The sequence below is a fragment of the Euleptes europaea genome, chromosome 7 (assembly GCF_029931775.1).
Source record: "Euleptes europaea isolate rEulEur1 chromosome 7, rEulEur1.hap1, whole genome shotgun sequence".
Lineage (NCBI taxonomy): Eukaryota > Metazoa > Chordata > Lepidosauria > Squamata > Sphaerodactylidae > Euleptes > Euleptes europaea.
Window position 1 is genome coordinate 82211117 of NC_079318.1, and position 22627 is coordinate 82233743.

At 47.5% G+C, this 22627-nt stretch overlaps 2 protein-coding genes across 2 annotated transcripts; both read left to right on the plus strand.

The window, feature by feature from the left end:
• The first annotated feature begins 835 nt into the window (after window positions 1-835).
• ARL2 (ADP ribosylation factor like GTPase 2) lies at window positions 836-4455 on the plus strand. Its single transcript, XM_056852843.1, has 5 exons — window positions 836-945; window positions 1922-2032; window positions 2858-3020; window positions 3210-3290; window positions 4260-4455. The coding sequence occupies exons 1-5, from the start codon at window positions 881-883 to the stop codon at window positions 4392-4394; spliced, it is 555 nt and encodes a 184-aa protein (XP_056708821.1). The 5' UTR covers window positions 836-880; the 3' UTR covers window positions 4395-4455.
• A 2308-nt stretch (window positions 4456-6763) lies between these two features.
• On the plus strand, window positions 6764-14062 carry SNX15 (sorting nexin 15). The gene is made up of 8 exons (XM_056852821.1): window positions 6764-6904; window positions 8230-8265; window positions 8860-8980; window positions 10048-10163; window positions 10457-10673; window positions 11582-11743; window positions 12010-12255; window positions 13742-14062. The coding sequence occupies exons 1-8, from the start codon at window positions 6806-6808 to the stop codon at window positions 13846-13848; spliced, it is 1104 nt and encodes a 367-aa protein (XP_056708799.1). The 5' UTR covers window positions 6764-6805; the 3' UTR covers window positions 13849-14062.
• Window positions 14063-22627: the final 8565 nt, after the last annotated feature.

The following is a 22627-nucleotide window of genomic DNA, read 5'->3' on the forward strand; positions in this document are numbered from 1 at the left end:
TTTTTTTTTTAAGTCTGTTTGTTTAAAATAAAGCACAGTTAAAAGTAACACAAGCGTTCCTTGTATAATGTTGCTTAGACGTTATGATACATTTTTTAAATGTTTAAAAATAAATCTGTTCCCCGGTCAGGTGCTGAGAGACTCCTTTTTTTCTTCTTCCTGCTGCAGCAGAATTGAAACAGAGGACCTAATTATTTTCTGGAATCTAACATTACCCCAAATTTACATAATTATATAAACACCCCAATACAGGAACGGATTTGTCCCTGTGGTTCCAACTCCCTGGATACAATTGAACACATACCGTTTGACTGTTCTCTATACAAAACATCCCGTGGGAAATGATTAAAAACTTGGTTATATTCAAAACATCACCTGTCTAATAAAGTAAAATGTCAATTTTTATTGATTGATTCAGTACCGGAGATTACTGAGGGTGTCGCCAATTTTCTAGTGGATGTGATGAAAGTGCAAAAACTTGCAAGCTCTGATATTTGATTATTATATTGTTCTTTGTTTTATTTCACTGGTTTTATGTTTTATGATCCCTTTTTGTAACAATTGTAATAATTTCTATGCCGTTAAAGGTTTACGATGATGATATAAACACAGGCCCCTCCTCCACTCGCCCGGTCCCATTTTGGGAGGGTGTCCAGAACGGCGACCGGAAGTGAGAGTTGCATGGAACGCTTTGTTTATATTATCTGTTTGATGTCCAGAACGGCGACCGGAAGTGAGAGTTGCATGGAACGCTTTGTTTATATTATCTGTTTGAGCGAGCGTCGCCGGGGTTCCGGATTGGCGGAGGCCTGAGGGGCGGGGCCAAAGGCGCCTAGGCCCGGCGTGACAGCGGGCGAGGTGGCGCGAGCTCGGGCGGGCGATGGGGCTGCTCAGCATCCTGAAGAAGATGCGGCAGAAGGAGCGGGAGCTGCGACTGCTTATGCTGTATCCTTCTGCGAGGAGGAGAGTGAGGGCCGGTGGCCTGCGCACCTTCTCCAGCACTCGCCTCGATCTGCTTTATTTAAGGGAGAAGCGGCCACCTGATGCGTCATTAGCACAGTAATCCTTTTCAAATGGTGCCTGCTGAGCTGCACCAGGAAGGCACCGTTTCAGCTTGATCCGATTAATTGTGTGATGAGTAGACTACCTCTGTACATATACAGAGTGCCTAGTTAGGGCTGGATGGATTGACTCAATAAATCCAAGAGAGGAATGGACTCCATAAAGGAAGCCACAGACTTCAGTTTGCAAGATCTGAACAAGGCTGTCAAATTGGTTCTTGTGGGTTATCCGGGCTGTGTGACCGTGGTCTTGGTATTTTCTTTCCTGACGTTTCGCCAGCAGCTGTGGCAGGCATCTTCAGAGGAGTAACACTGAAGAGGAGTAACAGGGCTGTCAAAGATAGGACATTTTGGAGGACTTTCATTCATAGGGTCGCCATGAGTCGGAAGCGACTTGACGGCACTTAACACACACGCACAGTTAGGGCTGCCAACTCTGGTTTGGGGAGGTGCGTGGATATCTGGAGGTGATGCTGTATAAGATGGGGGATTTTAGGTAGGGTACTAGAGTAGCCAACTCTGCCTCAGTAAATTCCTAGAGATGTTGGGGTGGTGACTGAGGAGGGTGCAGTATTGGGAAAGAAGGGGAAGCTGCAAGGATATTATACAGTCTGTTCACTGAAACTGTTATTTTGTGTAGGGTGGTTGATCTCTGTAGTCTGGAAATCATTTGTAATTTTGTGAGAACTCCAGGCCTGACCTTGAGGTTCCCTACTGACTAATCACAGCCAGCCTGTTTATTATTATTTTTTAACGGTACAGGCTTTCAGCATTCTGTGGGAACTCTGAGAAAAGTTAAGCAAAAGCTCTCTGTACACTCCTTTCCTATGCTGTATCCTCCTTAACCCATTCCTCTGCAGGGGCCTAGACAATGCTGGCAAAACAACCATCCTGAAGAAGTTCAATGGGGACGAGATTGATACCATCTCGCCCACGTTAGGGTTCAACATCAAGACGCTGGAGCATCGTGGGTGAGTCCTCCAGTTCTCCTAACCTACCTTGTGCAGGAAAGAAGGGTCTAGCTTGGTCTTCCTCTTCCTGTTTTCCCTTCTTAACAATACTCTGGCACCGCCCTCTCTGTTTTCAGTTAGCTAGTTTCAATGGGTAGATGTGTTGGTCTCTAGCAGAACAGCTAAATTCGAGTCCAGTAATACCTTAAAAACTAACATGATTTTCATGGTATAAGGGCTCCCTTTATTGGATACCTAATAAAGGGAACATAGAATCATAGAGTTGGAAGGGGCCATACAGGCCATCTAGTCCAACCCCCTGCTTAATGCAGGATCAGCCTAGAGCATCCCTGACAAGTGCTTGTCCAGCCTGTGCTTAAATACTGCCAGTGAGGGGGGCTCACCCCCCCCCCCGGTAGCCAATTCCACTGTTGAACAACTCTTACTGTAAATTTTTTTCCCTAATATCCAGTACCTCTCTGCCTGCAATTTAAACCCATTATTGCAAGTCCTATCCTCTGCTGCCAACAGGAACCACTCCCTGCCCTCCTCTAAGTGACAGCCCTTCAAATACTTAAAGAGAGCAATCATGTCCCCCCTCAACCTCTTGTTCTCCATACCGAACATTCCCAACTCCCTCAGCCTTTCCTGTTAGGGCTTGTTCTCCAGGCCCCTGATTATCCTTGTCACTCTTGAACTTCAACTGTTGAAGGCTTATATCGTGAAAATCTTGTTGGCCTGTAAGGGGCTACTGGACTGGAATCTAGCTTTTCAGTGATCCAAGCTTCTTATTCAGCCTAGGCCAGTTTTTAACCCCTTCACGCCCAATATGGCACCTCTTTGCAGCTTCAAGTTGAACATCTGGGATGTGGGGGGCCAGAAGTCCCTGCGCTCTTACTGGAGGAACTACTTTGAGAGCACGGACGGCCTCATCTGGGTGGTGGACAGTGCCGACCGCCAGCGTCTGGATGACTGCAAGCGGGAACTGCAGAGCCTTCTGGTGGAAGAGGTAGGAGTTGGGGTGCGGGGCAGCAGGTAGTGGGTTACCCTCACTGCGGCCTGCAGGTACAGAGTAAGGGTGGCGCCAGCCCCATTGCTGCAAATCTGTACTGGGGTGGGAACGTATTGGGGCTCTAAGGAATGAGGGGTGTGTGTGGGTGGAGAATATTTTTTCACTCCCTGAATCTTTCCCCAACAGCGCTTGGCTGGAGCCACCTTGCTCATCTTTGCCAACAAGCAGGACCTGCCAGGGGCACTGAGTGCCAGTGCCATCCAGGAGGTGAGAGCCAGTGGTCATGGGCGGGGGAGGGGGAGAGACCGATACACAGGTGGGGTGGGCTGGGCAGCTCAAGTAAAGGAGGGATTTTGATGGAGGCTAGAAGGAAGGAAAATCGGTAGCTGCTTTCTTCTTTCCTTTTTTGTACTTTTCCTTTCCTATACTGCTTTTCCTTGTTAGTGAACACAACAAAACGAACAAATGACAGCTGACCAGAAACCTGATCTACTAAAAACATTAACACAATTTAACAAGAAAGTCAGAAAAAGGCTTGTCTGCACAATACTGATAATACACAAATTAACGAGTTCTTGATCAAAACAAGCCTGAACTCTCTCTAGAAGCTAAAATGACTAAACTGAGGCTACTGTACTGTCATATTATGAAAAGACAAGTCACTGGAAAAGACAATCATGCTAGGAAAAGTTGAAGGCAGCAAGAAAAGAGGAAGACCCAACATGAGATGGATTACTCACTCAAGGAAGCCACAGCCCTCAGTTTGCAGGACCTGAGCAAGGCTGTTAATGATAGGACGCTTTGGAGGACATTGATTCATAGGGTCTCCATGCGTTAGAAGCGGCTTGATGGTGCTTAATACATACATGATACATCCTGACACTGCTGCCTGAACAGGATTAAAGAATCATAGAAACCTAGAGTTCGATGGGACCTCCAGGGTTATCTAGTCCAACCCCCTGCACAATGCAGGAGATTCACAACTACCTCCCCCCTACACCCTCAGTTACCCCTACTCCATGCCCAGAAGATGGCCAAAAAACCCCAAAAAACCTCCAACATCCCTGGCCAATCTGGCCAGGAGGAAAATGGCTTCTTGACCCCAAAATGGTGATTGGCACTTTGATGGGGTTAAGGTGCTTCAGGTCTCTGGGCCCTCAGGGAAGGCTCTGCCTGCTCGATGGGCCTTCTCCATACCCTGCAGCAGCTTCACCCTTCTCTTTCTAACTCTTCTAGGCTTTGGACCTTGACAGCATCCACAGCCACCACTGGTGCATCCAAGGCTGCAGCGCCTTCACGGGGGAGAATTTGCTGGCAGGCATCGACTGGCTACTGGATGACATCTCGAACCGGATATTCACAGCGGACTAAGCAGCGGTGGGGACAGGCATACCCCGCCTCCCCATGAGCCTGTGTGGCTGGGGGCTCGGACTGCCTTTCTGGGCCACTTCGATGGCTGGGCTTGCCCTCTGATCCAGGATAAAGTTTGGCCCTTGGTGACAAATCTGCCAGACCAAAGTCTGGGGCAGGGAGTGTTTCTACTGCATGTGGTCCTCAGGCTGTGAAGGAGCAGAGACGGGATGTTGGGGTGGGGGGAAGGGGCTACCTTCTCCCTGTCCCCTGTATGGAGTTGTATCCAGAGTATATCCTAATAAAGCTGCTGCTGTGATTCAAAGGTGTATTACATTGATAGGTTTCTAGTTTTTGGTACAGATTGTGAGAGTACCTCCCCTCTCCTGGGGTTGGTCTTCTCATCGCCTTGACTGAGTGTGCTCAGAGACTTTGGGCCCGTCAATCTTTCTCAGGCTGCTCTACCTCACAGGGCTGTTGTGAGGATAAAATGGAGGACAGGAGAACAATGTAAGCTGCTTTGGATCACCATTGAGGAGAAAGGTATACATAAATCTTTCATTCTTTTGCAAGCCACAGACAAACAAAAGGCCTGAATTTCTAATAGGAGTAGGGCTGGGGCTTAAGCTTGCTCAGGGCACTGGGAATGCTTTCATGTGACCCTATCCATGGAAGGCTGTGGCAGGGTATACTCTAAGCTCTCCCCACCACAGCAGCCCCTTCCCTATCTGTGATGGTGTGCACCAGAATTTTTTCTAACCACAACTGAGGGAGAGGGGGAAATGACCAGAGAAGAAAGACAATATTTTCAATCTTTTAAAAAAATTCTTTCCCCACTCATTATTTAATTCTAAGGAACTTCTTGGTTCCTGATTAAATTCTACATGCTCTGCTGCACAAAAACTTAATTCCCACTGCACTGTTTTCTTCCATTGCACAAAATTTCTTAAGCTGCGCATTAGGCTAAATTCTGACTTGGGGTAACTCAAGCCCCGCCGTCCCCAGGATCCACCCCCACACTCCAGGAATTCACCAACCTGGAGTTGGCAACCCTACCTGAGCCAAGCCTATCCTCCAGGGCAGCAGAGAACAGGGAAAGGTATGAAACTGCAAAGAAGGAAAAAGAAGAGCAGAGACCTTGACAGCATGGATGTCAGGCAGGGGCGGCGCATGTTCATCTTCTGGGTTGTAATCCTAAACACACTTACAAAAGAGCAAGCGCTCATGCGCCTTCTGAGTAATCATGCTCCAGCTGTATAGGCTTGCCAACCTCCAGGTAGGGCCTGGAGATCTCCCGGAATTACAACTGTTCTCCAGGCGATAGAGATCTGTTCCCGTTGAGAAAATGGCTGCTTTGGAGGGTAGACTCTACAGCATTTATACCTCGCTGAGGCCCCTCTCCTTTCCAAACCTTGCTTTCCCCATACTCCGCCCCCAACTGTCCAGGAATTTTTGAACTCTGGAGTTGGAAACCCCAGCTGGTACTGGGCGTTAGCATTCTGTCCCGATCTGTGCTAGGATTGGACTCTGGTACTGTAAAAACAAGGTAGATATTAGAAAAGAGCAAGAGTCCAGTAGCACCTTAAAGACTAACAAAAATATTTTCTGGCAGGGTATAAGCTTTCATGAGCCACAGCTCACTTCTTCAGTAGAAAAGAGCAAGAGTCCAGTAGCACCTTAAAGACTTAACAAAAATATTTTCTGGCAGGGTATGAGCTTTCGTGAGCCACGGCTCACTTTTTCAGGTATCTGAAGAAGTGAGCTGTGGCTCACAAAAGCTTATACCCTGCCAGAAAATATTTTTGTTAGTCTTTAAGGTGCTACTGGACTCTTGCTCTTTTCTACTACTGCAGACAGACTAACACGGCTACCCACTGGTAGGTGGTAGGGAGCGTGGCTCAGTGGTAGAGCACCTGCCTGGCATGCAGAAGGTCCCAGGTTCAATCCTGGGCATCTCCACTTAAAGGGACTAGGCAAGTAGGTGATGTGAAAGACCTCCGCCTGAGACCCTGGAGAGCCGCTGCTGGTCTGACTAGACAATACTGACTTTGATGGACCCAAGGGTCTGATTCAGTAGAAGGCAGCTTCATGTGGGTTCACTGTGAATGAAGGTAGATATTGTGTATGAACAAGAGCACAAATCATGCAACGCTCGCAACATCCTGATTTCCTACATCGTTTTTGCATCTCTGCCGTGCAATACTAAATCGAGCCCTTTGCAGAGCCCCTAAGCTTTCCCAGGCAGCCGCAGCGTCGCACTTTGCAGACTCTCCCTCGCCCTGGCACCGAGGCCCTGAAGCGGTCAGCTACGCATGCGCCGTGAGTGGCAGGCCAGCCGCGCAGCCGCGACGCGCTCTCTCGCTTTTGGAGGCCTCCGCCTCCGCGGGGAGTCCTGGATTTAAAGGGGCCGCGACGCCCCAAAGGGCGTTGGGATGTCTCGCCGGGCGAAGGATGAGTACCAGCGGCATTACGCCGTCACCGACACTCGGACCCACCCCAAAGGCTACACTGAGTACAAAGTGACCGCCAAGGTGAGGGAGGGGTTGCTGGGATTCCCCCCCCCCAACCCCCTATTGAGGGGAGGGGGCGAAGTGGTTCAGCGGGGCTTGTGCCGCGTCCCACCGTCGCAGGGCTTGCTTCCAACGCGCGGAGCCTGCGCGGGGGCAGCAGTGCGCAAGACCCTCTGTGCATGGGCAGAGGGCTTTCTTCCTCGGGTGCAGTTCCCAGGCGGGCTGGGAGCTGCAAGTTGCATTTCCCCCCCTTCCACCAACACACAACAGTTTTTTTAAAATCGCCATTGAAGGCAATTTTAGAGGGTAGCCCTGTTGGTCTGCCGTAGACCAGTTATTGAGTCCAGTAGCACCGTAGAGACCATCAAGAGTTTCAGGGTATGAGCTTTCGAGAGTCAAACCTCGTACCCCGAAACTCTTGTTGGTGTCTAAGGGGCTACTGGACTCAAATCTAACTTTTTTTTTTTAATTTTTATTTTATCATTAAGGGGATACAAAAAGGAAAAAAGGGAAGGGTAAACCGTTTGATATACAAAAACAATATGGCAATTTCAATTGAGAGATAAACTTGGTCAATTACAGTAACATACAACAAGCCTAAATACTGATCAAGCGCGATATATCTGAAAAAGTAATTATAAAAGTATAAAAATCATTAAATCTATCTAACTCTGAGACATAAAAAATATCGCATATTAAAGCCCAGCATTTACTTAGCAAGCAGCTGAAACATATTAGACATGTTAAATAGAGCATTGCCTGTTATTCGTTTTCGTACTAGTCAGTATGTGTCATTCATTTGATTAACTGGAGGTCATGTAAGTGCAAAATGATTCCCACTTTTCATCAAATTGTTCTGTAAGTTCGTTAAAGTTTGGATTTAACATAAAAGTCATTTTGGCCATACTGGCATAGTCCAACAATTTTTCTTTCCAATCTTCTATTTCGGGTATTTGCGTTTGCTTCCAAGTTCTTGCCAGAACCATTCTGGCTGCCGTTGTGGCATACTTAAAAACATCTCAAATCTAACTATTGAAGGCAGAGCTCCGACAGAAGCATTGCAGGGGACCCTGTAAGAAATTAAGTAAAGGTACCTTCACTGCTGCCCCCTTCCTAAAGTAATGAAAGTGGGGGGGGGGAGAAAGACATGATGGGGCTTTGCTCTTTTAGTGTTTGTATTGTATGCATTTTTTACAAAAACAAGGTTTTAGGTGGTTTTAATGACACTTTGTGTCATGTTGATCAGGAGCAATTGTGGGACGCAATTAAAGAAAAATTTGATAAAAATTTTAGACCATAAGTATTGCCGAGTCTCAACTTCTTGTTCTGTTTCCCCCCTCCTCCAGTTTGTCTCAAAAGTGAACCCCGAAGATGTCAAGGAGGTATGTCGGTCTTTATACGTTTATGCTAGATGCAAGGAGGAAAGGACTTGGCTTTGATTTGCCCACTTACAGAGAGTGCTGCCCATGGCTGTGGGTCTTGCCAGTGGTTGCGGGGACAAGAAAGTGTTATCTGTAGGTTCCCAGGCAGCCAGATGTGAACTTGGTGCCTTGAGTAATGAATCAGTTCCTTCAGGACACATCCTCTTCTTAAGTGTGGCATCAGATTTTTTTCTGCTGAGCAAAGCTGGATAAATAGGTGGGGCAGGGAGGTTGCCAGAAGAGTTCTTCATACATACATATGTGTGTCATTAAGTCACAACCAAGTTATGGCAACCCCGGTAAATGTCTTTCAAGGCAAGTCAGAAGCAAAGGCGGTTTGCCATTGCCTTCCTCTGCAGAACCTTCCTTGGTGGTCTCCCATCCAAGTACTGATCCTGCCTGGCTTCCGAGGACTGATAAGATCGGGCTATACTATACCATTGTACATCCTAAGTTCTTCATGTGGAGGTGTTATTTCTTGGCAGTAGCCCCATGTTGTGGTGGGCACCGGAAAGCACTCTGCCTTGTCTGTGTCTCCCATATTTCCTCCTACAGATTGTGGTCTGGAAACGGTACAGCGACTTTAAGAAGCTGCACGGAGACCTGGCGTACACCCACCGTAACCTCTTCCGACGCCTGGAGGACTTTCCTCCTTTTCCCAAAGCCCAAGTCTTTGGTGAGAGGCTGGGCTGGGTGGGAGAGATGCCCACCACTCAGTCCTCAAGTAGGGACTCTTTGGTGACTGCATTTGGTGGGACCCTAATGTCCATCAACACTCTCTCCCTTTGAAAGGAGCTTGGACTGTGCTCTTGGTCTTCTGAGTACCTGGTGCTGTTGACAAGAGAGATGGCCAGGGACTTTCCTGGAAATTGTCAAGGGATATCAGGCTGGGAATAGAATGTAGAGTGTTACTAGAAAAAAGATGGCTTACTGCTTTGATCCAGCAAAGCAGTTCTTGTGATGGACTGAGACATGGGAATGAGCATCAGTTTTACTTCTCCAATCGTCTGGGATGGGGCATAGGGGATGTGCTAGATTTAATAGTTCTTTTCAGGGCGACTTCCTTCTGTACTAAAACTTTCTTTAGGTTGCTCAGGAAGAAGAGGGTATTAAGTCGCTTTTGGGAGTCTAAGGACTTGACTACTTACAGTGTTTACAGGCACATCCCAAACCAGATGTGCAGTGGGTGTGTTCTGTGTTGAAGCTTAATTCCCGGATGCATGTCAATCTGATTCAGATCAAGACCAGAGAGTAAGTTTAAGACTCCCCCCCCACTCCCCGCACCGGTTTTCCGACCTGAAATGGCCCTGGCAAACCACTGTTTGACTCATTTGGAAAACTTGTGTATACACTGTGAGTACACACATACTCCATGCATGTTTTTCCAATGGGAAAAATGGTTCCTGATGTCTTTTTCAGATTGGGGGAAATGGTGTATGTGGGGGGGAGTCTTAAGCCTCCTCTCCCTCTGTGCTGCAGTCTCAATCCGATTTTTGTCTCCGTTTGCCTGAGCGTTAAGTTTCAGCATGGAACGCTCAGAGATTGTCTGGTTCCACAATTCCCAGAGTGGACGCGTAAACCATATAATACGTAGTGAGGCTCTGAGGCTAGGGGCTGAGGTTCTGTGGAAAATTTTGCCAGGCTAGCATAGGGAGGCCTCCCACAGATGCATGTACTCACAGGACAGAGTGGCACGTGGTGACCCTGACCCCCCACTGTGATGTGGGGCTCTTCTTCCTGCAGGCCGATTTGAGCCCAAGGTGATAGAGGAGCGGAGGAAGGCCGCGGAGGTCATGCTGCATTTCACAGTGCATATCCCTGCTTTGAACAACAGTCCTCAGCTCAAGGAGTTCTTCCGGGTATTTTGGCTGGGCAGGTGGAGGAGGGTGGAGACGTCCCCTGGGCACTGGATCCTCCTAAGGAGGTCCCGTTTTGAGTCCTTAGAGTGGCGGAGTGGGTGGTGGGAGTTCTAGGGATTTTGTGAGTTGTACTGTGACTCCTGGACCCCCTCCTTGGTTGCGGAAGGGGGGTGCTGGGTCCTCTCCGCCTAGTCCTCCTGTGGGTCCCAGGTGTGATTCTTGGCCTGCTCCATGCCCCAAGAGGAAGAATCCACTTGTGCCTCTGTACCCATGCTGCTGCTTCTGTCTTGCAGGGTGGGGAAGGGGAGAGGCCTTTGGAAAACTGTGCCTTGGTTTCTCTGCCTCCCCCTCTGATCCCCGTGCCGTCAGAAGGAGTGGAGCCTGGCGAGGATGCTCTGGTGTCTGACGTGGACCACGGACTCCTGGGCCTGGACTCTGAGCAGGATCACAGCAGAGCTGCAGAGGCAGCAAGGAAAGACTGTGATCGGGAGCCTCAGAAGAAGGAGGGAGGTACGGCTTGCTGGTCGTCGCCTTCTAAAGAAGGGGAGCTGTGGGTCAGGGATAAGAGCATCTCCTTGGCATGCAGACAGTCCAAAGTACAATCCCAGGCATCTCCAGTTAAAAGGATCTGGTAGCAAGTGATGTGAAAGACCTCCACCTGAGACCCTGGAGAGCCGCTGCCAGTCAGAGTAGGCGGTACTGACCTTGACTGACCAATGATCTGACTCCGTATACAGTAGCTTCATGTGAGGTTGTGGGGCAGAATTTTCTGATCTGCTCCCCTTCTGTGGGGAGCTGCTTAATATTAGTGGAGGAGAGGCACACTGTGTATCCTTGCATGCAGTCTTATTTATTTTTTGCACAAGTTGCCAAAAAAAACCCAGTCCCCCCAAAAAACAACACCCATGTGTGTGGGTGTGAGTTGGGATGAAGTAGGTTTTGCAGGACAAATAGAAGCTTTCTCCTCTCCCACCTCCACTCAGACTTCTGTGGAGATGGCTCCAGGGCGATCCCTTTTCCACACCCGGAAGTCCAGGGCCTTGCGAGGCCTGGAGGAAGGACTTTGGGTTTCCTTGGGACTTCAAGTGTTGATACTGAGGCCTTCGGGTTCCTAATCTGCCACTTCAGAGGCTTGGATGTGGATTGTGGCAATTTGCAGTGGGGCTGATAAAGGCCAGATATTATCAGCAGCTCTGGAATCTGAAGGGGGAGGGAGAGCTTCAGCCTTAAATCCAGCAAGACTAGAATTGATGCAGCGTTGGGCTGGTGGGGAAGGATCCACTCTCACTGGACTGGGAGGGAACGTTGCTGAGCTGGAGAAAGTCGAGGCTTTCTCCATCCCTGCCTCGCCTCCTTCAGGGGCCGTTCGTTTCCCCCCCCCCCCCCATTGCCTAGCCTAATCAGTGTTCCTGGCACAGGGGACCGCTCTTCACCCCAAAACTGTGAAGACGAAGCCCTGGACGCTCTCTTTGCGTATGCTGGGGAGGAGGAGGGAGAAGAAGAGAAGGAAATGAGCTCGCCTTCCCGCTGCCCCCTGTCGGTCCAGGAGCTGGCCCTGTTTGACCCGTTCGCTGAGGAAGGTAGGTGGGTTGATGGATGCTGTTGGTGGGTAGGTGGGCCCTGCGTAGTTTCGGCCGAGTGTGGGTCAGTCTCCATTTCAGGGGAGGATGAACCTTGGCACACAATTGGGATTGTCCTCCGTGAATCCCCTGCTGGACTTTGTCTTTCGCAAGGCCATGGTGTGTCTTTAGACGATGGCCTTCACCTCAAGATGTGTGTGAACAGAATTGTCCGGCCAGGAGGGGGAAGACAGGGAGTTTGTGTTATCAGCCTTTTCCTTGCTCAGCCTTGGGTGCAGCCAGCTCCTCCCCTGCTCGTGCTTCCTTGGAAGATGCACCAGCGCATTCTCCCCCGAGCGCAGGGATTCTGCAACCAGCCCAGGAAGGAGCAGCCGCATCAGACCCCGGTGCGTACCTGTCTTTGGCCACCGAGCGTATCAAGCACGCCTTGGAGAGCGAAGCGGCTGAGGACTACGAGGGGGCTTTCCATGGCTACCGCAGCGGTGTTGACTTGCTGCTCCAGGGCCTGCAAGGTAGGAGGGTTGCTTATCTCTGACTGTTGTGGAGAGCTGGTCCTGTACTTCTTCCTGTGTGAGAGGCTGAGGAACCTGGACAGCAGTGCTGTGACAGCGTGGCATAGGGGTTAAGAGCAGCCGACTCTAATCTGGAGAACCCGATTGGTTTCCCCCACTCCTCCACATGAGCGGCGGACTCTAATCTGGCAAACCGGGTCCAGTTCCCCACTCCTCCACATGAAGCCTGCTGGATGTCAGGGTTCTCTCCCAGCCCACCAACAAGCCTACAAGTTGTTATTTGAGGAGTGTAGTGCTCTCTGTAGAATGTACCAGGAGAGGTGGTCCCACAGATACTTGTACAACAAAGAACTTCTAAAAATTACTGAGATTGTACAGGATTGTACAAACCTGCTGGGCGTCAGAGTTCTCTCCCAGCCCCACCTCCCTCACAAGGTGTCTGTTGTGGTGAGGGGAAGGGAAACTGATTGTAATCCACTTTGAGACTCCTTAAAGGTAGAGAAAAAGCAGGGTATAAAAACCCACTCTTCCTCTGCTATCTGCCTAGGAGTCATGATGTCCAGATCACAAAAGACTGCAGTCCTCGGTGCACTTATTTGGAAGCAAGTCTAGCTGAATTCTAGGACTAACTTCTAAGCAGGTGACAGTGCAATCCTAAAGAGAGTTACTCCAGTCTAAGCCCATTAGTTTCATTGGGCTTAGACTGGAATAACTCTGCATAGGATTGGACTGTAAATCTCTTTGCCAGACACCTGGTTCTCCCTCTTGACTTAATGAAATGGCCCTTGTTTGGTGAGCAGCGAAGGTGTGAACAGACTTGCATCATTTGAGCTTTGAGCCTTCAGGAAAAGGATCCTCCCTGCATTTGGTTTCAAATGTACTGTCTTCTTTTGAAGCTTGGCTTGCGGGGGTTGGGGACTACTTCTGAATTTTTGCAGTCCAGACCGACCTGGGCTCAGTGTTGTTTGTATGCAGCTGGCAACATTGCTAAACCGTCTCTGCTCCCCTAAGAACATTTTAACATTTCAAGAAAAAAAAACCTGTTTTTGTTAAAAAGGATAGGGAATGAACGTACGTTTTTAATTTAATACATGTGCACGTTGCGTCATTTTGAAGGGAGCTCTTTGCATGGATGGAACAGGCAACGCTTAAATTGGTGGCACGTACCTGTGCTGTTGTTTTTTTCCACAACAAAACGTGGGGGGTTTGGGGATTGGGCTCAAGTGGGGGGGGGGAGGTACATCTTTTGAGGCACATCTGTAGTCCAGCTTAATTTGGGATATGCCTCTTCACTCCACCTATCACTCTCTCCTCTTCCTGACCAGGAGTAGGTTCTGGTCATACCTGTTTTGATATTGTGATCTCTTGGCTGCTACTATGAAAGGCTGTGTGAGCTTGCAGGGCCCAACCCTACACTGTAGGGGCAGAGGGATCAAATGTAGCTGGAAAAACTGAAGGTTCCTCCCTCCCTCCTTCCTGTTTTCAGGCGATCCAGATGCAGCCCGCAGGGAGGCTGTGAAGAAGAAGACGGCGGAATACTTACGGAGGGCTGAGGAGATCTGTCAGCAACACCTGAGGCATCTGCACCTTTGATGTGGCTTCCTAGGCACTCCCGGTGGGCACATGCCAGCTGGGCATCCCCTGCTGCCACCTTGAGAAGAGACCAAACTGCTCCTTCAGCAGCCACTGCCCTTATCCTGGCATTGACTGGCCAGAGCAGACTTGACCACTCGATTTCCCCTTCTCTTGCCCTACTGTCAGTGGGGGATTTCATGTACACTGTCCAAAGACATGTTTGTAAACCTTTCCAATGCCCTGTTTTAATTTATAGCCATTGCATCTACTTTTGCTTTGGATGTTCACTCTGTGGGGCGGTGGGGAAGTGGAGCGAGTCCCTCATGTAGTTTGGAGATGATACTAGCTAGCACTGTAGCTTCCAGATCCTGAATAGTGGGAGAGCAAGGAGGAGTCTCCCCCTCAGCTTAAAATGGAAAACTCAAATTCAAAACTGAGCTGCATTCTGGCAAGAATGGGGCTGTTGGATTGAGGTTTGTATCTGGAGGGAATGCAAATCAGAATCCCCCTCTACTCATGAAACTGCCTTATACTAAATCAGACCATTGGTCCATCAAGGTTGGTATAGTCTACTCAGACTGGTAGTGGCTCTCCAGTATCTCAAATGTCTTTCACATCACCAGTGTGGTGTGACAGCCAGCGTGGTGTAGTGGTTAAGAGCAGTGGTTTGGAGTGGTGGACTAATCTGGAGAATCAGGTTTGATTCCCCACTCCTCCACATGAGCAGCAGGCCCCAATCTGGTGAACGCTAATCTGGTGAACCAGGTTGGTTTCTCCACTCCACATGAAGCCTGCTGGGTGACCTTGGGCTAGTCACAGCTCTACTGGAGCTCTCTCAGCCCCACCTACCTCACAGGGTGTCTGTTGTGGGGAGGGGAAGGGAAGGTGATTGTAAGCTGGTTTGATTCTTCCTTAAGTGGTAGAGAAGGTCGGCATGTAAAAACCAACTCTTCTTCTATTGCCTCATCCCTTTAACTGGAAGTGCCAGAAATTGAACTTGGGACCTTCTGCAAGCAAAGCAGAGGTTCTTCCACTGAGCCACAGCCTCTCCCCTCCCCTCTTCTTGGGCAGGATGGGGGTAGAAGCACCAGGGTTAGAGAGCTTACCTTCTGTGGGACATGTTGTTATTCAACCACCCACTGCAAGAGAGGAGCAAGACACATCACAACCATTGTGCATTGTACCTGTGAGCTGTTTCATCAACAGAGTAAGATTCAAGTCCAGTAGCACCTTAAAGCCCGGCATGATTTCCAAGGTATAAGCTTTTTAGAGTCTAAGCTCTCTTTGCCAGATATATAGCTGGGAAATCTTGTTGGTCTTTAAGGTGGTACTGGACTCAGATCTTGCTCTTCTACTGCAGACCAACACAGCTACCCACCTGACACTAACTTCATCAACAGATGTGCTCCATTTTGTTTCCCCTGCTTTGTCAGGGATCACTAGAAGGGTACTATAAGGACAGATAGCACAGTCTCATGCGTGCTGACTCAGAGCTGAGTTCCACTGAATTTAACATCGATTACTCCCCTGCAAATTGTGCTCAGGACTGTAGCCAGAGGAGAAATCTTGCAGCAGCTTTACAAAATATTTAGTCAAAGGAATGTATGTTACAGGAAAGGACCACTGCAGCCTCAGCTGAGAAAGCCCGGGTGCCGGCTGTTTGCCTGAGCTTCCAGCGCCAAAACTCACTCCTGACTAGCTCCCACTTGCAGATCCCCCAGAAAAGCTGAATTACATTCCATCAATGCTGAATGGAATCAAAGTGCTCTTTGTTTGGGGGTAGAATCATATGACAGGCTGACCGTATGGCAGCTCTAAGAGGCGGAGCTGACTCATGTAGCTTCTGGCTGCATGGAGAAGCGTTCAGCTGCTATTGTTAAAAACAAATTCCAGGGAAGGTCTCTGTGGGCCTGTGATTCCCCCCTTAATGCAACCGGTTTCATGGTTAACGTGGAGATTCTGCCTTTGCCTGGTATCTCCTTGTAACCTCTTGCATTATGTTAGTACACCATATATGGGCAAGAGGGGGTCACCTTGCAGGGTATTCCAAAGGACATCTCTCGGTTTTTACACGCTCCCAAGCAGTTTTGATGTTGATAATAGGTGGCTTTGGAGTAGAAGCTGAAACAAATGGGGTGGGTGTGGGTGGGAGGGTGCGGACAAGCGCCTGCTACCATTCATGCCCAGCCCATCTGGGCCTTGGGCAGCTGGCTTGAGGCATGGGCTCCTGCCCATTTCGCATAGGGTGATGGCTACTCCTTGCTTACCCCAGCAAGGTGGTGGTAAGTGGTGCTAGGGGGTTCTGGAACCCCATCCTGGACTTTTGTCCAGGGACCCAGAATCACAGACTGCCCTAGGTGAATGACAAAATACTCAGAGACAAATGGTTTTCTAATGACAAGTGTATATCCTTCTAAAAGCATCTCTGTATTTTATCTATTCTGTGTTTCCACAGAATGAGATTACTAACTAAGATTGGGATTTTATACCTCTGACTTATTAGACCAGGGAATGTCCCCCATTTTGGAAAGCATATTCTCTGCCATTAAAGAGAACTTTAAAACTTGCCATGCATACAGGAAAAAAAATGCCTACCAAGTTTAGGAGAACTCCGAGGCACCTTGTTACCGAAGGATGGGGGGGAGAGGTGTCTTTCCTTTCTGGGAAACTCCATTATACCAAGAGTTTCCTGGAAAGCATCCTGGTAAATGGCTGCCACCACTTGCATACCTCTTGAGAACATCTATACTGACAGGCTGAGACAGTATACTCCTAATACAGTTCCAGATCAATAACGAAGCAAGTGAGTAGGAACCCTGGAAAATACCGTATAACAAACTATGTAGCACCCATGCGATCTAGCACCTGGGGAAGAGATTAAGATAAATATCCCAGAGAAGTAAATTGTACCAAGCAAAGCCAAACCATGTTGTTATTAAAAGGTTTATTATAAAAGAGAGAATAGGAAAAGGGTGGTTGGATCTTAAAAAGTGGGAAAAGGAAGAAACAAAATACGGCGAAGAGGCACACAAAGGACAGATTTTCGAATAAAAAGCAATAAAGTTGGACTAACACAGCTAAGTACGTTACCTAGGCTGTAGCAGGTTCCTTAGAGCATGTGCAGAGTTTCTTGTACTAACAAGATGTTGGAAGAATCCTTAACCCCTACCCAACCTCTTGTGGACTCCAGTTTCTGCTGAAGACTGGAGACAAGGGGAAACCCAAAATGTCCAGATATTTATGGTTAATGCAATTGGACCTAAGCTAGCCTCCTAATTTAATAAATCCCAGGCAAATCTCCATCTCTGATGTCAGAGGCTACTGCTACCAGTCAGACAGTTAAAATATACTCACCTCAAGCAACTGGTAATGGCTCTGAACTCCCAAACAAATTGGTGCTCTGGCTCAAACCATAACTCTCCTTTGCATCCAAAGGATTAAGTCTGCCAGAAAGGTCCAATGTGGAATGGAAATGAGTGGGTCGTTCTAATGTAAGCCTCAAATGTCAAAGATCCCAGATGCTTTTGGGCCCCCTAGTAAGCTTTCAGGGTTTCTGGGGCCTGTTTACCTGGTCATTACTTTAACTCCACCGGGAATGATGCACTCCCCTCAGTGATAAACTAATCAATTGCACCCAGAATGAAAGCAAGTATCCTGCCTTGCCCAGGGAGGCAGGGCATTAAGCAGGCCAATTTCTACCACCACCAAAGCAAGCCCTTTTGCCTTTTTAATTCAATCAAGTTCCCCTCACGCCCTGCCAGCCTCCAAGCAGCCCCTTGCAGTGCTACCAAAAACTGGATTTCCCCTCCCAAATTCAAACCCCAGTTGGCCAACAGACAGAAAGTATTAAAAGGGCACAGCAATTGGGATACAACCACCTGATATAGCAAGATTTTAGGAGTTGGATTTCAAACACAAAGACCCAAAGCCAGTTTCTGGAAGAACAGTTTTTTTATTTCAAACAGCTGTTTGGGTCTCAGAGGCTTTTCAAAATGGAGTTTGGAGCACCGGACAAAAGTGTGTTTAGACTTTTATAACCTTTTAATTAGCTCATTATAATATTCTAACTACGCATATTACATAATAACTTGTCATTGGCTCAGAGTTCTAGGGGATGATTTCATTGGTTTATAATACAAATCAGAATAATCTTATTGGGTTACAACATAAGGAAAAATCATAGGTTTACAGAAATACAGCAATATTTTCATTGGTCTAGATAATACTTGTTTAGAGTTATTGTTAGTGCACCGGGTATTTTATCTAGCTGCCCTAACAGTTCCCAGACATCTTGTCTGCTTTGAGTAACTTTTCTCTGTTTTTCAACCTTGGGCTGACTTGAATATCAACTTCTTTTCCTTGCCTTCTTTGTTTGTTCATGATTTCCCTGGCACCCTTCTTTGGAGTCCAGTAATTTCCCAAAAGGCCTACTGATTTTCTAAAAGCCTGCCACTTCACACCCCTTGGCACTCAGAGATCAACTTGGAGCCACACAAGGAATCTGTCTCACCCGAGGACAATCCCCCACCCCTGATCTTCAAGAAATCCTACACCATGACCCCCACCCACACACCCCCTTTTCATCAGGACAGGCAAAACGTATTCATGATTCAGTCAGCAGCCCCACCTCCAGAATATCTCTACATAGGACTGGATTGTGTACTAATTTCCTCTGGGTGTCTGTATATTATATTCTGCTGGATCATCTGATTAGTTTGGAATTGGCTCCATCCGTTTTTCTTTATGCCGTTCTTTTCATTCTAAATAAAAGTGTAGTATTTAAACGCTCATCCCCTCCTGCCATTTCTGGGAATATGGTGCCAAATCTGACCCATGTTACGCAGGCTTAAAGGTCTCAAAAGAAGCACAGATTGCTTTAGGTGCACTTAAGAAAGGGTGTACCTGAGTAAAGGGTGCAGTTTGTGTAACAGTATATAAAAGGTACCTAGCAAAGAAGAAGAAAAACGAAGGATCAAAATCCCATCAATCAAAATAAAAAGCATTGGTTCTTGTAGGTTATCTGGGCTGTGTGACCGTGGTCTTGGTATTTTCTTTCCTGACGTTTCGCTAGCAGCTGCGGCAGGCATCTTCAGAGGAGTAACACTGAAGGACAGTGTCTCTCAGTGTTACTCCTCTGAAGATGCCTGCCACAGCTGCTGGCGAAACGTCAGGAAAGAAAATACCAAGACCACGGTCACATAGCCCGGATAACCTACAAGAACCAATGAACTCTGACCGTGAAAGCCTTCGACAAAATAAAAAGCACTTTATCCTTTTTTTCAAATGAAGATGTAAAGCATGAGTTGATGGTAGGTGCATGTTGACTCCATATAAAAAAATCACGACCCCGAGGCATGAAACCTTTTGGCCTAGCCTGTTTGCAGTATGCAAAATATAGTGGCAAAACCCTGCCAGAGCAGAAGGTTTTAAGATTGCAAAGGGTGGATTTCAGCTTTCAAAATTCCTTCATATTTAAAAAAAAAATCCAACTAAACCCCCCTCCATTTGCAGGGAGATTTAGTACAAGGAATCATTCCATGTGATCCTCCAGTCCATTCTCCCGCCTGTTTTTACCACCTCAACCTTCCTCTTTGCAACCAGTGGGAGGTTTTTGGGTCGGAGCCTGAGGAGGGTGAGGTTTGGGGAGGGACTTCAATGCCATAGGGTCAGTGGCCGACTGGGTCTAAAAATATTGGTTGCCAGGAGACAAAGGAGGCCCACCACAACTACAAGGCTATACTTTACTTTTTATTAATCTTTAATTTTAACGTATTATCTAATGTTTAAGGGGCCCCACTTCATCAGGGGCCCACTTGCCATCGGGCAAGCTAGCACAAGCTATGCAGTCCGCCACTGCATAGAGTCCACTTGCCAAAGTGGCCATTTTCTCCAAGTGAACTGATCTCAATCGGCTGGAGATCAGTTGTAACAGCAGGAGCCAGTACCTGGAGGTTGGCAACCCTACCCCCTACCCCGCACGTGTGAACAAGGTTTGATTCTTGTTTTTGCTTCTCAGGGCCAGCACAGCGCCCGGTCCCCGCGCACTCGGATTAGAAGGGCTTGCAAGGAAAGCTCTGCAGGCCCCGATTCGCCTCCTGGACCCCTCCTCTCTCCCATCTCAGCAGCCCGGGGACCCGAGTTCCAGAGCGGCGGGAGATGGGCTGAGCTCCGCCTCGGCGCTCGGGTTGCCAACCTCCAGGTACTTAAATAAATAACAACAAGCACTGATGGCACACAACTTATATAATGAATAGGTAAAATCTCATACAATAAATTGCAAAATATTTTGTAATGCCCGAGATACTGTAAAGCAGGGGTCTCAAAACTGTGGCTCCAGAGCCGCATGCGGCTCTTTGGCCCGTTGAGTGCGGCTCTCCGAACTTGGTTCGGAGCCCCTGCTCTTGCACCCGCTCACGCCGGCAGCCGGGCTGTGGAGCCGGCGCGCCTGAGAGAGAGAGAGAGAGCGGGCGAGCGTGCGCGCTGTCTCCCCCCACCCACCGGGGGAAATGGCCGGGTCCCCCTTTCCCTCAATGGTTGGGAGGCTAAAGCCTCCCCTCCCCTCTAGCCACGCAATTGCTGGGCGGGCGGTTCCTGGCCCCCCCGCCTATCAGCTGTTGGGCGGGGCGGGCTTCCTTTGGTAGACCTGGCCTCCGGCTGAGTCCCATTGGGAGGCCATGTCTACCCACTGGCTTTCTTGGCAGTAGACCTGGACTCCGAGGAGGGGAAAAAGTCCCTTTTCAGAGGCCAGGTCTATCAATTGGCTTCTATGGGCCTCCGGAGGCCAGGTCTACTGCCAAGAAAGCCAATGGGTAGACCTGGCCTCCCAATGGGACTCAGCCGGAGGCCAGGTCTACCAATAGGCTTTTATGGTGGTAGGCCAGGCCTCCAGACAAGGACTGGACGGGGAGGGGGAAATGGCAGGGACTTACAATTTAATTTTTATCAATAAATAAGATCATTATTAAGTATGATATCAAGTTTTATTAAGTGTTAAGACTTAAAACTTTTATTAAAGTTTATTAAGTTAATAAACAGTGTACCTACCTATATAGTTTAAGTTTAAGAAATTTGGCTCTCAAAAGAAATCTCAATCGTTGTACTGTTGATATTTGGCTCTTTTGACTAATGAGTTTGCCGACCCCTGCTGTAAAGTATACAGAAAGCATGGTTTCTGTATACTTTACAGTATCTCGGGCATTACAAAATATTTTGCAATTTATTGTATGGGATTTTACCTATTCTTTTATATCCATCCATCCATCTATCCATCTATCTATCCATCCATCTATCCATTATCCATCTATCCATCTATCCATTATCCATCTATCCATCTATCCATCCATCCATCCATCTATCTCTATATAGATAGATAACTCTATCTATCTGTCTGTCTATCTATCTCTATATATTAACATATATAAATACAATTACAATTCACAAACATGTAAACAAACAATATAAGACTGTCAAACAGACAAGACAAAAACAATTTAAAAAACAAAGCTGTCTTTGCCGCACTTATGGTCGGTGGCTTAGTATTCTTGTAAACAAATAGATAAATATACAAATATAAGAGGAGTACAATTACGAATTAGATGGTTAATAGTTAGGAGTGAGAGAGAAAAAATAAATAATAATAATAAAAGTAGAGGAAGGGTTGTTATAACTTTAATTCATTTCCCATAATCTTTGAAATGGTTTGGATATATGTTGAATTTCCTTCTGGTTTGTATATGAGATGAAGTCATGCCATGTTTCAGGAAAATTCAGCATGTTGGCCTTACCTTTGATAACTCTAAGTTGGCGTGTTAATTTTTCTGCCATGGCTATGGGATTTTACCTATCCATTATATAAGTTCCCAGTGGGTAGCCCTGTTAGTCTGTCTGCAGTAGTAGAAAAGGGCAAGAGTCCAGTAGCACCTTAAAGACTAACACACATATTTTCTGGCAGGGTATGAGCTTATACACACACACACATATATATATACATACACACACATATGTATGATTCACAGCGGGTAGCCGTGTTAGTCTGTCTGCAGCAGTAGAAAAGGGCAGGAGTCCAGTAGCACCTTAAAGACTAACACACATATTTTCTGGCAGGGTATGAGCTTATATATATGTAACCCTGCCAATATTATGGGCTTTAGGACTCAGGGGGGCTCACTGAGCATGGGCAGTTAGGTAGGTTACTGACTGCAACTGCCACAACCCTCAGTCAGTTGGGCTGGTTAGGAATAGGGAAGCCAGAGTTAAAATGAGGGGATTAATCGTTTCCCTTTACAGGTATGTGTGGGTCCTGTTAGAAAGAAAGGGGCACACTATAATATTCCCTGAAAGAGTTATGTTAATAAAATGGTTTTAAGGGATAGTTTAGACATTGACAACCCGCAGTCAGTTGGGCTGGCTAGGAATAGGGAAGCCAGAGTTAAACTGAGGGGATGAATCGTTTCCCTTTACAGGTCAGACTGGGGAGAGAGAAGAAGGCCTTCAGCATCTGCAGCAGCACTCGTGAATCAACAACCCTACAGTTAAACTTTAAGTTGTGGACTTTTCTTTCCTTGTTATTGCACTTGGTGTTATTTACCAATGTACAGCGTGTCTTTCCTGAAAGGCGCTGAAGATTTTGTGTATTGTGTTTGTGTTTGTAATTGTTTGGTTACTTGAAGTTATATGTTGTGCTGTTGTATTAAATGTTTTATTTTATTGTAAGTAACTTCACATTTGTCCACAAGTAGCGCTGTCAGTTTACTGAATTCAGAACCCCTCCCTTATCCTCTAGTGGGGATTTGTATCA